The 17790-nt window shown below is 43.5% G+C and overlaps 1 protein-coding gene across 1 annotated transcript in view; it reads right to left on the reverse strand.

Annotated features, from left to right (window-relative positions):
* Window positions 1–17790, reverse strand: part of LOC139449404 (protein Jade-3-like) — a 32883-nt gene that overhangs the window by 13668 nt on the left and 1425 nt on the right. The window contains exons 2-11 of the mRNA XM_071230774.1: window positions 16843–16969; window positions 13972–14055; window positions 13658–13737; window positions 11559–11713; window positions 10428–10466; window positions 8945–9105; window positions 8218–8276; window positions 6557–6646; window positions 5795–5857; window positions 4622–4740 (exon numbers count right to left, since the gene is read on the reverse strand). Coding sequence (XP_071086875.1) covers window positions 4622–4740; window positions 5795–5857; window positions 6557–6646; window positions 8218–8276; window positions 8945–9105; window positions 10428–10466; window positions 11559–11713; window positions 13658–13737; window positions 13972–14055; window positions 16843–16900 — 908 coding nt within the window. The 5' untranslated portion in view covers window positions 16901–16969. The remainder of the gene's footprint in view (window positions 1–4621; window positions 4741–5794; window positions 5858–6556; window positions 6647–8217; window positions 8277–8944; window positions 9106–10427; window positions 10467–11558; window positions 11714–13657; window positions 13738–13971; window positions 14056–16842; window positions 16970–17790) is intronic.

Here is a 17790-nt window from a genome sequence, read left to right on the forward strand (position 1 = left end):
GAACGCCGTCTCCCAGCTCAACAGCTGAAGAGAGAGAGACGACAGATCCCGAAAGGAAGGACCGGACAGCCAATCGAGAATGATTGACAAGTCCCAAGGGGGACTGATCCGCCGGACTGGCGGTCGGATCCTGTCCACACCTGCTAAAAAGCGCTGCACTAATGGGTGTGCACCCAGAAGTGCCCCGTCGACAGTGACGTGAAAAGCTGCGATAGCTGTAGAGTAACCCCGGACTGTTGATGCGGCCAGGCCGTCATCTAGTCGCGACTGGAGAAACTCAAGCACGGATACGAGATCTGCAGAAAAAAAGATCTGCAATCCCTCTATCGACACACCAGGGCGCATAGCAGGCCTATCTATCGTACTGAACGTTTGTCGAATCTCTCCGCGAAGCCAGTATTGTGTCTGCAACTCGTGCAGGAATACCGCTCTTCTGGAGGCGATTCCTGACAGTGGCTAAGCCACCCATTGAATCCTGGGATTCGGGTGGAGGGCCCCGTTCTGGGATAGGAGGTCCGGTCATAAAGGTAATATAACAGGAGGCTGAGCCAGAAACCTGCTTCCGGATGTAAGTCATCGCCGTTTGGTTGTCCATCTCTAGACGAACCACTTGGCCACGAAGCAGACCCGGGAAGCGTTGGAACACCAACCTGACCGCTCTCAGTTCTAGCACATTGATATGCAGTTTGATCTCCTGCTGGGACCATAGTCCCGAGGCAGTGTGATCATTCAGAACGCCTCCCCAGCCGGAGAGTGACACGTCTGTTTGAACTGTGAGAGACGGAACGGGAGTGTCGAGGGGGAGCCCCCGGGACAGATTCCCGACCTCGGTCCACCACTGGAGGTGTGTAATGAGCCACTACGGAGTCTCGAGCACAGTCTCGAGATCTTCCGAGTTCGCCCAAAGTCGACAGAGTGCTTGTTGAATGGGACTCATTCTCAAGCGCCCCGCCAGACCAAATCCACTGTCGCCGCCATGTTGTCCAGTAACTGGAGCTATGTACGAGCAGTGTGACTTGCGCTTAAGGGACTTGATATCTTGTGACAGAGATACACGTCCTCTCACCGTGTTGAAATTAGCCACTAGGAAGACTAGATTCTGAGTGGGGCTCAGATCTGACTTCTTGAGACTGACCATCCACCCTAGAGTGATCAGAATATCTATCACTTGTTGTGTAGCTATCTGACTCAGGGATTGCGATAGAGCTCTTAGTAACCAGTCGTCGAGGTACGGATGGCAGAACCGACCTTTTGACCTGGCCACTTGGGCGGGACTCAACATCAGCTTGGTGAACACCCTCGGGGCCGTGAAGATCCCGAATGGTAGAACCCTGAACTGATAACACCTCCCGTCGAAAGAAAACCTCAGGTATTTCTTGAACTCGGGGTGTATTGGTATGTGGAGATAGGCGTATTTAAGTCTATTGACGTTAGCCATTCTCCTGTCTCGACAGGTGAGATCACTGTTTGGTGACTAGGAAACAAGTCGAGTAGAAGCCCTCGCTTTCCTGTCCCTCGGGACCCGGTTCGATCGCAGCTTTCATAAGTGCGTCGACCTCGGCACGGAGGAATTCCGCCTTCTCTCGGGTAGCAGGCACCGGGGTGTGCTTTATCCCGGAGAAGGGGAGGGGCGGATGATGTTTCCACCGAGGAAAATGGCCATCCCTTAAAATGGACGGGGTCCGGGGATTGTGATGTAACTGTCTCCGATTCCTTCAGGAATAGAGCCAGTCGGCCGCCTACGGGGACATCCGGCTGGAGGCAGTGGACCCCGGCTGTCGGCAGTTCGATAACTTGCGACTGTGGGTTCACCCGGGGCTCTTCGGGCGCTAATGGGAACCCATCGTTCCCAGCCCCGCGAATAAGCTGTTGGTCTCGACCAGCTGCCTTGCCCCGGCCCGTGCCTCTCTTGCTCCTCCCGGCGCCCTTATACCTGAAGGAAGCGGCGGCTTCCAAGCAGGTGTGGACGTCTGACCCGTGCGTTAGCGTAGGAGGGGACAATTGGAGAGGCCCGCTTACGCGGTTTTAACGCTTGGTACCTCCAACATGGCCTCATGAGTCTTTGATGGAAGTATACAATTGAGCGGCCTCTCGGACCACCTGCTGAGCCCCAGGGAAGAGGGTGGCCCCCGCTTATACGGCAAAGCAAGTAAGTCTTGGCGTGTGTAAGTCGAGTATTTAGATACCGACATCCACCGCCTGAGCATGCCCATAACAGCGCACATCATCTGCGAGGCACAGCTACGAATAGCGTCCCGCGTAAGATAACTGAACTTCCGTTAGTTGCGCGGCCAACTCCGAAGAGTCGACCGGCCCCTCTCCCGCTAACTCCCTCTGTACAGCCGACAGATACGCGGAGTGTACGGACACACGGAGCTGTTGGCATGCATTATGATATTGCTCCTCGAAGCATATGTAAGCAGCCTTCAACTCGCGGGAAAGGGGGGGCAACAGCCGGCCCTGCTTGACCTTAGTCAAGCTGGGTGTCTCCGACTCTGGGCGCAGCCACCTGAGGCAGTACCTGGACAATCCTGTCCCGCACGTGCCTCTGCACCCGGCCTGATGCCGAGTCCCGGTGCCGAGGTGCCGGAGGTTCCAGGGAACCCACCTGGCGCGGGGCTAGGTATCCACTAGTGGAAGCCTCGGCCTCGGAAGAGGCGTCTGGCTCCGCTAGGGAAAATTGTGCGTCGGTAGTGCACGGGCCGAGCCGGCGCCCGCCACCACTACGCTGGGGATCGACCGCGAGCCAGAGCCGAAGCTCGGTCTCGGATCGTCCCCGAGACAAAGGGAACCTTGCACCGGGGCAGGTATCCACTAGTGGAAGCCTCGGCCTCGGAAGAGGCGTCTGGCTCAGCTAGGGAAAATTGTGCGTTGGTGGTGCACAGGCCGGCGCCCACCACCACTACGCTTGGGAGCGACCTGAGCCGGAGCCGAAGCTCGGTCTCGGATCGTCCCCGAGACAAAGGGAACCCCCCTGGCTCCGGGCTACGACTCCACTAGTGAAAGCCTCGGCCTCGGAAGAGGCGTCTGGCTCCGCTAGGGAAAATTGTGCGTCGGTAGTGCACGGGCCAGCGCCCGCCACCCCTCCGCTGGGGAGCGACCTCGAGCCGGAGCCGAAGCCCGGTCTCGGATCGTCCCCGAGATCAAGTGGCCTGCCCCGGCCGATGCCGGGCATAACACAGATCTCGAAGCCGCGTCCGGCGCCGACAACGGGGAAGGCTCAGCCCGTAGCTCCTGCCGGAGCCGAGACTTCACCTCCTCCATCATCGACGCCATCGGCGACTTAAGTAACGCAGAACAGTCTGCCAAAGACAGTGCAGGAGAGGGTGCAGTGCTTACTACGGGAACCCTCGAGCCTTCTCCCCCGGCCCCAGGAGAGGGAGCGGGGGAGACAATCTCGGCAGCTTTTTTACCCTTTTTAGATGGGGAGGGGGGGGGGGGATGTCTTAGTAGATCTGATATCTACCCCCGCCTTTATAGACCTCTTTAAAGTGGAACAAGTCAACTTGTCTCTTTTGGAGGGTAAAGGCAATGTCCTCCGCCAGACATAACAGGCAGCGTTCGTGCCTGTCTTAGAACAACCCGTACACAGTTTGAAGGTCTTTGTAAACAAGACCGTAATTTCTGAGGTGGGCGGGAAGGGTATTAACGTGTATCAGTGCGATATAAAGATTGGAAAGATACGTGCTTAAATTGTGAAACTAGAAGCAAAGGCGTAATGTAGAATGCGATTTGTAACGCGATACTAATAGCCAATGTCGTAGTTTAATTATAACACCAAAGGGGCGTGTTACGCGCTAAGGTGTAAAACCCGTAAAAAAGGTAAGTGTAGTTTATAAATTAACACACCACCTTGGGTTTTGTAAAGGAAAAAATTGTAGACCAATGCTGTATGATATAACAAAACCCCAAGCCGTTTCTTAATGGCCTTGGTGTTACATGTATCAGCCCGTGGAACTACAATATGGACGCCATTACGGCCATTTGAATTCAAAGGTACCGTGCACGTGGCGTCAATTACAACTCTATAACTTCACAATGCGAGGTATTACGCCTTTGCAATGAAAGAAATGTACTATACATACAGTTTGGTCAGCCATGGTTCTTGTCGAACGATAGATTTCTCTTATTTTGTCTTGTGTGAAAAATCAACACGTCTGTCTCTTACAGATGACATAAGGAAAGTGATTTGGGTGAGAGTTGCTCCCCCTGGCGTGAGGCGCCGTTGGTGGTGAGGCCCCGTAAGGGTGGTCGTATATCATACAAAAACGAAGTTTTTTGTGTGGTAACATTTTTTATTAAGGAAAATGGTTACAACTATGTCATGTAGATTTTCTTGAGCAAGGAAAATGCAATAAGTGCCCCAAGGAGGATTTAATCAGAAAGAGAATTGGTATTGTGACCTGATAAATAAGCAAATGAGGTGGCCCAGCAGGAACTACTTTCAACGTCCTTATATCATGCAATGCCTTCTTTCTCCCTAAACTATTGACTCACGTTCCTGATACACTTTTTCCAATGTGGGTTTTTCCAATGTGTTGCCGAAACATGTTGCCAAATATGGCTGCAAGCTTTTTGAAGCAGTTTTTATTCACACATCCTTCAATCAATGCTAACTTACTTTGTGCTCTTCATAGCTCCTCCAGTCTTGGGGCACAGGATACAGGTGGGTTTGATACCGAGGGAACATGTCCGACACAGCCACCGGCCTTCTGGGATGTTCTGTATGCCATAGCACGCCTACAGCACGAAGGAAACAAGAGTCATCAGAAGATGACAAATCCCAGCGGACCCCACAAATTTGAAAGAACAAATCATTTGACTGTTACTTAGTCCAAATTAATGAGAGGTCTTATCTAAACTCTCTCAAAACAGTACCATGGAATTGGGATTTGGAGTGAGTGAGTATGGTTTTACGCCGCTTTTAGCAATATTTCAGCAATATCATGGCAGGGGACACCAGGAATGGGCTTCACACTTTGTACCCATGTCGGGAATCGAACCCGGGTCTTCGGCGCCACAAGCAACGCTTTAACCACTAGGCTACCCGACCACCCCCTGGGATTTGGAACTTCGAATTTCTATGTCAGATACACACAAATATGTTGCCATTGAAACAGAAAAATTTTTTTTCTCAATATCCCTTAATAGCAAAAGGCAACATTTGACAACCTGGGTATCATTGTACAAAACAATCTTTGCACTATGATTGTCGTAAGTTAAGGTATGGGAGCTACGATCATCTTATCGCTAAGATCACTTTGTACAACTGCACCCTGGCATTTGTGTTTGCAAAGTGTCAGAAAGAATACTTAATAGTTTTAGAGATATGGTCCAGACAAACACATCACTATTAACAAAGTCAAAGTCAAACTTGTTGCCATGGAAACAGGAAAAAAATATTTTTCTAAAATTCCTGAATAGCAAAAGGCACCACTTCAGCACCTGATTTATACATGTAAAAACGTTTTCACCTTTTTCAAGTTGTGCTCCAGGCACACGGCCACGCACGCACGCACAGCCACTGACGCACAGCCACTGACACCCACGCACGGACCTCCCCCAAAGCAATAAACGCGCGCTGGGTGTGTGTGTGTGTGTGTGTGTGTGGGGGGAATAAATTGGGCAAGTATCTAGTCTATTTTCAAAAGACATATTTAAATTATCATGTGCTACCTTTCTTATTACAAGTAAATGTATACATAAATCAATAACAATGGTTTTGTTTGATGTTAAGAAAATACATCATACTACACACAACCATGTTGAAAATACCAGTTTTGTTGGTACTTACCTGATGAACACAAATATCACAGCCATCACAGAAAACCATCTCATTGGTCTCCTCACTGTCAGGCTGAAACACGACAATAAATATTTACTTTCACTGAAACAGACAATCAGTATCTGATATACAGTCATACCTTTATGAGGAGGCAGCAACTCAGCTATTCCTTTATATTGATAACTCTAAGGTTTTCCCGACAGTGTGAGTGCAACATATAACAAGAAGCGTTAGAAATTGGCACTAGTCCTGTAGTCCTTGCAAACTGGTCAATAGTTAAGGTATCATAAAGACCAGTAGAAATTTGCCATTTTCAAGGGTTTTGCTATATGTCGTTATAAGGACTAGTGGACCAAATATGTTAGTTTCTACCCCTGACAATCCTCAGAGTGAGATAGTGAGTATGGTTTTACGCCACTTTTAGCAATATTCCAGCAATATCACGGCGGGGAACACCAGAAATGGGCTTCACGCATTGTAATCATGTTGGGAATCGAATCCGGGTCTTCGGTGTGACAAGCGAACGCTTCAACCACTCAGCTACCTGACCGCCCCACAAGTCTTCAGAAGGTCACATAATCTGATTACAGTTATAATTAACATGGGTGACACCAACTCGGCAATCATGTTGCTCTGATATCTTTATACTTTAGGGACACAGTGTGAGTGCACCATATAACATAACAAGCCCTCGGAAGGCCACAAAATTGAAAGAAAGATATTGCTTGGTACCACTGATCCTTTTCCTGAACTTCACGATGGACAACTCACCGATCGACACACTTCACACACAATATCCTCATCATACTCGATGCCAAGCCCCTCCTCCGTCTTCATAATCTCCTTGATCTTCTCATGGCACTGCAACAACATACAGCAACATCTATGTCAACATACAGCAACATCTATGTCAACATACAGTAGCATCTATGTCAACATACAGCAACATCTATGTCAACATACAGCAACATCTATGTCAACATACAGCAGCATCTATGTCAACATACAGCAACATCTATGTCAAAATACAGCAACATCTATGTCAACATACAGTAGCATCTATGTCAACATACAGCAACATCTATGTCAACATACAGTAGCATCTATGTCAACATACAGCAACATCTATGTCAACATACAGCAGCATCTATGTCAACATACAGCAACATCTATGTCAAAATACAGTAGCACCTAAATCAACACACAGCAGCATCTGCCTGCAGCATCAACGTCAACATACAACAGCATCTACGTCAACATACAACAGCATCTACGTCAACATCTATGTCAAAATACAGCAGCATCTAAATCAACACACAGCAACATCTACGTCAACACAGCAACATCTACGTCAACATACAGCAGCATCTACGTCAACACAGCAACATCTAAGTCAACATATGTCAACATCTACATCAACATACAGCAGCATCTACGTCAACATACATCAACATACAGCATCTACGTCAACATACATCAACATGCAGCAGCATCTACGTCAACATACAGCAACATCTACATCAACACACAGCAACATCTACGTCAACACACAGCAACATCTACGTCAACACACAGCAGCATCAACAACATCAACACACAGCAGCATCTATGTCAACACAGAGCAGCATCTACGTCATCATACAGCAGCATCTGTATACGTCAACATCTATGTCAACATGCAGCAGCATCTACGTCAACATACAGCAACATGCAGCAGCATCTACGTCAACATACAGCAACATCTACATCAACACACATCAACATCTACGTCAACACACAGCAACATCTACGTCAACACACAGCAGCATCAACATCAACACACAGCAGCATCTATGTCAACACAGAGCAGCATCTACGTCATCATACAGCAGCATCTGTATACGTCAACATCTATGTCAACATGCAGCAGTATCAATGTCAAAATACCGCATCACCTACATAAACATACAGCAGCATCTAAATGAACATACAGCATCATCTAAATGAACATACAGCAGCATCAACGTCAACATACCGCAGCATCTAAATGAACATACAGCAGCATCAACGTCAACATCTACGGCAACATACAGCAGCATCTACTCTCAACATACAGCAGCATCAACGTCAACATACAGCAGCATCAACGTCAACATACAGCAGCATCAACGTCAACATACAGCACCATCTATGGCAACATACAGCAGCATCTACGGCAACATACAGCAGCATCAACGTCAACATACAGCACCATCTACGGCAACATACAGCACCATCTACGGCAACATACAGCAGCATCAGCATACAAGCACCAAAATAAAACATCAACATACACCATCAGCCTTGTTAACTAAGACAATAACTGCCCACATGATAATGTTTTAAAAATCATCATGAGGTGACATCAACTTGCTAATGTTGAGCATTTTGTTGTGTTTATAAGTAGAAATTACCTGAGATTCAAAAGCTTCTATGACTCTTTCCATTGTCCACTCATGAACAGGAAGCAGCCCTGGAACATACAATGGTAAGAAGACATTATTTAACTGTCATTTGATTTAGTTATTTCATCAAAAATACATGATATTGTGATATTTATTTAACTTTTCCCAATGACCAGCAGCCAAGAGATGGCATAATGCTGGTGTACAGGCTTATGGTCACCTGTCATATGATAAACTAATCTGTCATCAATTGTCACCTGTTGGTTCTGATATCAACACATTTAATTTAGGGACTTGTCACTTATTATAGAGGAGGTGCGGAGTGGGGGTGGGGTCATGAAAAAATGACAGCAAAAAGTGGGGTGGCCAATTCTACAGTCATAGGACCAATGTCACCCCATGATATTGACACAACTGGGTTACAGATTGGCATCTGTTGCTGCTGATGTTTAACCCCACAATTTTCCAGGTGTATGACGACTACCTATAAATAACGGATTCTGGACCAGGCAGTGATTGATATTATGAGCACCATTCCACGCAGTCAGGGTACGACAACTTGCAATCAACCAAGACACCAGAGTCTGACCACCCAATCTTACGACCAGCATAGGTAGCTGGGAATCTGTTCTAACCCAGAAACCCATGTTAGCCTAAGACTAGAGAATTGATGAGGTTGAATGACTTCAGCCTAATGTATATATGATACCGTTTTTATTAGCATCTCTGTACACACCCATTTCTTCTCGCTCCTCGTTGGCCAGCTCAAGCCAGGACACGTCCAGGTCGTCAAGGTCGTACCGCACCACTTGCTCTGACAACTGTTGCATGCCCGTCAACTCGTGAATTCCCTGGCGAAAAGTCTCATCCTGTGTGGCATGGAGGTATTTCCGAGGTCTGGAAGAGATCTACCTTGTCATAACCATGTAAGAGGTGAGGTGAATTTGGGTTTAACATCGCGTCAAAGATTACTGCACTTATAAAGCAACGTGCATGCACGTGTGTGTGTATGTGGCTGCTTGTACTTGTCCGGACTGATGCGGATTTTATAGTGCTAGCCCACTGAGAAACCATGTTGCAGTTTCACACGAATACTCCACTCAGACAAAGTATACTGACTCCGGGCCGACCAGTCCCTATTTTAGACCCTAAACGCCAAGCTGACCACGGAGACGGTCTAACCATGTTAAAGGTAGATCCTTTCTGAGATGTCAAGGTTACAGACAGTCATCAAAATGCTTCACACCTGTCACCAATACATCAGGTTTATCATGATGTGGGCAGAGTTGACTTATCACTGTTAAATTATCACTGCTTGGTTGATACCGGTGCTAGTGCTTGTCTGATACCGGTGCTTGTGCTTGTCTGATACAGGTGCTAGTGCTTGGTTGATACCGGTGCTAGTGCTTGTCTGATACCGGTGCTAGTGCTTGTCTGATACCGGTGCTAGTGCTTGGTTGATACCAGTGCTAGTGCTTGTCTGATACCGGTGCTAGTGCTTGTCTGATGCCAGTGCTAGTGCTTGTCTGATACCGGTGCTAGTGTTTGGCTGTTACTGGTGCCGCAACCATTTGATTTTCTGTGGCCCAGGATGTTTTTGGAGATCAGCATATTTCTTTGTATGTTTAGGAACTCAATTATTTTTCCAAGTATAAGCAAGTTCTGAATTATATTTTCTTTAAATAGGTGCCACTCATGATGTCAGTTCATGTACTTTATTTTATTACCGGCAACTCCAAAATGAAATCCAAACAGACTATTGGGTGTGCATTTTGTAAAAGTTGATCTTCCAAGAGAAAAACAACCTGTCTTGGATTGTCGGGCAGTAGAGTATCTTAAACACTGCAGAAACCCAATCTGTTTCAGTCAAGAACTACTACACTACTCCACTTTTGATAGGGTTATTTTCATTTTTCAATGACACAGAGTGATTCCCATACCAATAGTATGCCAAGTGCATATTTGAATAGAACGATGTATCTGGTTTTCCCAATCAAAAGTTGAGCAGTATATCATATACTCATATACAGCTGTTTTCACTGGCGACTATCCCACAAATACTCGTCCATCAGTGAGTTCAGGTTTCATGCAGTTCATACTACTCCAGCACTAGCACAGATAGGGACACCAAGAACGAGCTTCACACGGGGAATAGCAGCTGGCTTTTTTGTGTGAAGAGAATGCTTAAACACTGGTTTATATATATAAACCTAACTTACATTTTGAAGTCCCCTGTTATCGGCTTCTCATACAAGGTCCTGTGGATGGAAGAATACAGTGTCAGTATATGTGTGGCAGTTGGTTGGTTGGTTGGCTTGTTGTTTAACGCCGCAGTCAGCAATATTCCAGCTATATGACGGCGGTCTGTAAATAATCGAGTCTGGACCAGACAATCCAGTGATTGATATCATGAGCATCGATCCACGCAATTGGGATCGACGACATGCATCAACCAAGTCAGCGAGCCTGACCACCCGATCCCGTTAGTCGCCTCTTACTACAAGCATAGTCGCCTTTTACGGCAAGCAATGGGTAGCTGAAGACCCATTCTACCCCGGAATCTTCACGGGTCATATGTGTGGCAGAGTACAGATAGAGTCAGTTAGCTATCTCCAGGCATGTTTATATGTGTGATCAGGACAATTCTGGTTTTATATTTACTTCTTAAAAGGTGTTGTTTGGGTTTTTTGTTTGTTTGGTTTGGGTTGGGAGGAGAGAGGAGGAGGTACACTTTATCAGCAAACCCAACAACACAAGTCGATGTCTACAGACAACAAAAGAGACAACATAGTCCTCAGGTATTTACCATCTGCCAGGGGTAGACACCATTGGTTATATCTAACTTGTCCGTTGCTCATTTGGACTACTGGTTCATGCAAAATAACTCTTGACTTTCACTAGTCTGCCACTAATAGACTAGTGGCCTATCCCGGTCTCCCTGTGAGTGTTGCTTAATGGTGCAGTGATGGCCAAGGACACCACTCACTGTCAGCCAGACCAAGAACCCATGCCACCGAGGTTACTCAGGTACCATGAAGGCTATTGTGACTTACAACTCAGGGTTAGAAACTAACAGGTTTTTTTCCACTAGTCCTTATAATGATAACATATAGCAACACCCTTAAAATTGGGCCAATTTCTACTAGTCTTTAGGATACCTTTACTATTGGACAGTTTGGTAAGGACTACAGGACAAGTGCCAATTTCTAATGCTGCAACTCCTTATTTCAGCTGGTTCTTACATCCAGCACTGATACTGGGGAGGTATTCGGACCTGGAATACACACAGGGCCTTGTGTTTGAGGGACATCCACACATTTCCTAAGTCATGTTGGTATGAATGTACATACTTAATGCTGATATCAGGTATTTCCCCGGGGTTGACAGGCACCTGCACCCCCTTCTCCCACTCCTGTCTCCAGGGGTCCGAGATGAAGATGTAGTCCTGTTGCAATGGCTCAGAGTCCGCCAACTTCATTGCACTAATCAGGTCTTTCCGGAAAAGCTATAGCAAAAACAAGAATCCATATAGCCAAGATAGGTGGAAAATAACATATGAACGAGCATTACATTACAAGTTTCGTTTGTTGTCTAACGCCTTACTCAGCTATATTCCAGAAAATGGTGGCGTTCTAAAAATAATCGAAACTGGACCAGACAACCCAATGATTGATATCATGAGCATCGACTGGGATTGGGATACGATAACATGCAACAACCATGTCAGCCAGCCTGATCACTGGATCCCGTTGGTCGCCTCTTATGATAAGCATGGGTTGCTGAAGACCAATTTTAACTCGGATGTTCAGAGATTTCCCTAGGTTGATTGTACCATAGTATACCCGTTGTTTAGAAAGCATGATACAACTACTGTTCACAATTACCTCAAAGGTGACCTGTCCCTTTTTATTACAGATGTGTTATTGACCTACGATGTGGTAGTATTTTTAAAGAAACATGTAAACATAAACTTCCCTGCCTGTGGAGGTTGGCATGCCTCAAAAATTCAGAATGATATATCAATGTCTTAAATAATTTCATTAAAATCTGATCTTTTATTTTGACAAGACTCTCTGTGAAGTTTGTTTGTTTGTTTGCGGTGCATTCGATGCATGAAATATTATCAGCATGTTACAATGCAAAAACATTACAGCAGTGCAATATTCATATATTATTTATCATCCAAAACTGGCTCCCACAGGAGATATCACTTGGGTGAGATAAAGCGATATCTATACTGTAGATATCGTTGCAATGAAATTGCATCACAATGCTTTGCAGACCATTGTGACGTCATTGGTTACCATGATGTCACAATCAAATGACATCACAAATGGCTCTGCTACTGAAGCTGTTAGCAGTACTTTTTTCACTTAAGACACTGCTTATTACTTTCTACAAACTGAAAAAGTTGGAAGAATGATGTTGGATGATAAATAAAATCTCACCCTCGTGTCTTCTGATATCAATTATATCAACACTCGTTGATAAAAGTGGAAAAAAATCCTTGGCAAGCCTCGGAGTTTTCCCACTTTTATCAACTCGTGTTGATATATTTGATATCAAAAGACACTCTGGTGAGATTCTCTACACATCCTACCATTGCTGTGTGCCCAGGCATCTACACTGAAAAGGGTAAACCATCAACACCACATTTGTGTTCAGTGGCCGTTTTCTTTTACTGAGATGAACATTTCCAAATTGAGGCAGGGAAGAAATGAAGTTAAACTGTTTCAGAAAGCTGACATCTCACTGGTTCAAGAAACCAGGAATGCTTCATTTAGATAGTCAATGTTCAGTCAAGGTTCACCCTACAAAACCTATGATGCGTCCTCAGACTTTCAAACAGAGAAGTATCAAATCAAAAGTAAAAGATCTGACTTCAATTCGATTCTTCGTCACAATGCTGACCTAGACATTTGGACCAATCTTGACCAAAACTTTCTCTAAGCAGGGCCCTAACTTAATAAAATGAACACAAGTTTTAACAGGTTGCTGGTGATAAGAGTGAGTGAGTAAGTTGGGGGTAACACCGCTTTTAACAGTATTCCAATTATATCGCGGCATGTCAGCTTAATGTGGGAGGAAAGCCCGAAGTTATGCAGGTCTCAGACGTTTACCACTTCAGTGAAACCCACAAGCACGGGTATGGTGCTGACAAACCTAGAAACATAATTGGGGCAAACCAGGATTCGAACCCAAAATCATAGGTTTCTGGCGTGCCTAAGGAACGCAACTCTGCGCAGCGAATCGCGGCGCCTTAGTCAACTGGGCCACTTGTGCCCTGATGGTGATAAGAGAATTGGCCACACATACTGAGTGAACATGGGCAAATTTACTAACAATGGCTTGAGGACAGAAGGACAGACTTGTTGGAAAGTACAATACTAACATGGTGGTACAGCACATATATTTGGGCGAGAGGTTACATCCCTACTAGTACTCCTACCTCGGCTGGCTTGTTGTGTGGTGTGAAAGTGGGACTACGTAGGCCGTTGTGACCCAGCTTGCTCGTGGGGTGATTAGTTGCTGCAATACAAAATACACCAAATGTAAACAATTAAGCATTAGATGATGTTCACATGTGGAAAGCACTGAATTTTTACTGGATTAGAACATATTAAACCTCAAGATTACTAATCAACCAATCATGACTGAAGCAACTTTTTTACATAAACTTTTAAAGAGAGAAAATCCTGCATATGTGTAACACATTACTCCAATCAGGAAATCAAATCATATTCCCAATAGTGTTGTACTTACGTCTTTTGGGAGATCCAGAGTCTTCTTCATCATCAGTACTAAGTCTCCTCCTCTTCGACTTGTGGGACGTATAAGCACCAGAGTCTTGCAAAAACAAAAGTAATCCAGTCAGAAATTGTCACCAGTGGTGGAAACTAACAGTTTTAGCCCACTAGTCCTTATAATGATAACATATAGGAAAACCCTTAAAACAGGCAAATTTCTACTTATCCTTATGATACCTTAACTACTGGGCAGTTTGGCAATGACTACAGGACCAGTGCCAATTTCTAATGCTGGTCAGTCATGAAGATGTTGCACTCCGCTATCAGCAATATTATCAAGAGTGAATGAGTACGGTTTTATGCCGCTTTTAGCAATATTCCTGCAATATTACTGCGGGGACACCAGAAATGGGCTTCACACATTGTACCCATGTCGGGAATCGAATCCGGGCCTTCGGCGTGACGAGCGAACACTTTAACTAGGTTTCCCGACCACCCCAATATAATCAAGAAATAAACAAGGGCCACTAAAGCCGAGAACAGAGATCTGGTTGGATATTGCTTTTTCATTACTAGAGGACAAAACTCATGATCTAGGCGAGGTGGCGCCACGATCGAGCCAAGTAAAGTAGGCTTGCTGTGGGACAGGTTGAAACTAGGCCTTGATATTGGCTAGTGGACACGCTTGCCTCATGAAGATGCCGCCATGGGGGACATTTGAATTTTGTTTGTTCATATTGTAGTGAATATACACAGAGAAAGGGAGGGTAACTCCAGAACAAAAACATTACGGCATAAGTCATGACAAGCTCACTGGAACGTTTTGTGAATGGCTAAATTGCAAGCACTAAACATGTATTAAACCCAGTAAGTAGGCTGGTTTGGGTGCCACTTGTTAATTGTGGTTTGTGAATTTTTCACCATTCACATGTCTTGTACATCTCAATTAGGTAATAATGGTCCTGGTTCTTTGACAACCCTATGTAGATCGTTTTGAAGAAAATCCAAAAAACATGACAGTTTCAGTACTCAGTTAATATGGGTATAAAGTTTCATGGATAATATATGATAAAGAATTCAGGATATGATCCAGAAATGAACACTATAATCCATCTGGTTTTCGGTAACGCTCTGGTAATGAAAGTAAACTGTATTTGGGTTAAGTCTAACTTCTTATAAAACAGCAAAAGGTACCATTTCAGCATGAGTTTAATACATATCCAAAGTTTCATAATAAAAAATCAAACGGTTTCCGAGTTGTGCTCTGGAAACAAATGCTAAACATATTTGAGTAGGTCCAGCTTGTTGCCATGGAAACACCAAACACTTTTTTAAAAGAAATACCAACCCCCAAAAGGCAACAATTTAGCATGTATTTCATAATAAAATATCAAACGGTTTCCGAATACAAAATGTAACCATGGTAACAGGGACAGCACCCATTTCTGTATGCCCCTCAAAATATATTGTTATGGCACCAATTTACTGATGAATCCTATTACATATGTATCTTGAGGAACCCCACTGTTGCCACATGTATTTGAACACCTGCCAGGAGTTATGCAATAAAATCGTCACACAATCTGCATCACTAGGCGACAGTCACAGCACAGTACAATCTGTTTCATTTTTTTTTCAAGCTAACATGGTTTTTATGAATAATAGTTACTTTTCGTAGATATTGGATTGCACAGGTGACTAGCCAAATTAGTAAGAAAGTTGTTATGATATACAGTACTGTATGCCACTAATCATGTCTTTCTCTAAATATTCATAACTTAGGGCAAAACTTAAATAATATTTTATTTCAAACAGTATTTAATCTCAAGACTATAGAAAATTTGGTAGGACTTTTGTTATCCCTAAGAATCTAGTCAACAACATAAACAAGACAAAAAGTGAGCAGGGCTCACTAACACCCAGACTTTGTCCCCCAACAAATTTCCAAGTTCAACATATTCAAAACATGATAAAAATCTTTTTTTTTCCAGAAAATAAACATTATCCAAATTAAACTTTGCACTGCTCCTCTTCTTTTAGTAAGGATGTTTCAGTAAATAAATCTATGTGAAAAATAGCTGTTTTTCCTCCAGAAAATACAAATATTGAAAACAAACTTCGCACTGCACCTCTCCTATTGGTGTAGAAACTGTACCCACAATTGGAAAAGAAGCCATGAAGTAGTTTTCAAGTTATAGGTCAAACTTATGTTGAAGTAACATTATTTTTCAAAGTTCACAACATGAAAAATTTATTTTATCAAAAGCAAAATTTGTACTACACATTTTCTATTGGTTTAAAACCTGTTCCCAAAATTTGAAAAGAATCCACGCAGCAGTTTTCAAGTTTACACAAAAAATGTAAATCATGACAGGTGTATTGTCAGGTCTCAGATGATTATAGATGTCCAGTGCTGAGACATCAAGAAGCAGTTTGTGCACATCTTAAATTTGAATTTTAGAGAAGCACAAGATGTGTGTATTCACAATGCACAGAAAAAAACATGCATTTTCTGTATTTATATTTCCAGTTTTGATCATTTTATGGTCGATGGATCCCTAAACCAATTTCTAAAAGAACCCACATTGCCTAATCATGCTAAATACATTTTAATCTTTAAACATCAAAGATCTAGGTTAGATTTTACCAAAGCAACTGCTTCATTACTAGAAGTGTTACGAATAACTTCAAAACATTAATTTGATATTAGTTTTTAGTCCTTTTGTTATCTACTTGTAATTGGCAGAACTGTTCTCATATAAAATGTATCACTGAACAACATAAACATTGGTAATCTTGTTTATTTAATATCACCAAAAACACATCGAGCAAATCAGTCTATGGGTACATCATTATTTACCAACCCAAATGATGTATGGCAAATTACCTGGACTTGTTTCCCTGGCAACATCCTTGCTCTTCTTGGTTTTGGTAGCTGACATCATGGTTGTAGTGATGTCTGGAGCTTCAATGGCAGCAGTCTGATGGTGAAGGTGTAGAAGCCTGGGCTATCTCTGGAGCAGAAATAACTGAACCTTGTACGTGAATGTATCACTGTGCCATGGTGAAAGTATGAGAATGACCAAACACCATGACACTCATAACACCACTAAAACAACCTCATTGAGTTTATCAGTTTACACATGTTACACAGACACTAATATTGAAGCAGTTTTTAAATGTTTTCTCTATGCTATCATGGTTAAAGGTTAAAATTTATGCACCACAATAAATGTTAAGACTTGAACTTAAATTTGCACAACAAATTTTTATTAAGCTCAATTCATTACAAATGTTATGAATATTATATATTTTGTAAAATACAGTAAACTATTGTCATATTGAACTCAAAGGGACCACTAATTTTAGTTTGTTATAACGATAGTTTGTTATCAGTATATATGCAGCGTATATACAGCAAATGGACGGGACCAAAAAGCAGTTCGTTATATCAGTCAGTTGGTTATACATGTTATAAGCGTGTTCATTATAAATGTAGCAAGCTCGAGGCAAAATAAATCAAACATTACTGAAGTATATTTGGTAGACAATCAGACAAGTAACTATTGATATCTTCTATTCATTCACTGGTGAATGAACTGTTTTTAAAGTGTACTTTTTTCACCTCACGTCACAAAAACAAAAAGGTCTGCAAAATATTAACCCTTCAGATCAGATGTAGATCTTTGCTGCTTATTATAGTGCCATAACGAAAAATGTGAAGTCTTGTCTTATAGTTATACTCTTATCATATATCATGTTGAAGCAAATTTAGTTTACTACCAACAATGATCAATGTTATTGTATTTTATACAAAGACTTTTAGACAATGATA

This window comes from Haliotis cracherodii, unplaced genomic scaffold (assembly GCF_022045235.1).
Source record: "Haliotis cracherodii isolate W230 unplaced genomic scaffold, xgHalCrac1.p SCAF_8, whole genome shotgun sequence".
Classification (NCBI taxonomy): Eukaryota; Metazoa; Mollusca; class Gastropoda; order Lepetellida; family Haliotidae; genus Haliotis; species Haliotis cracherodii.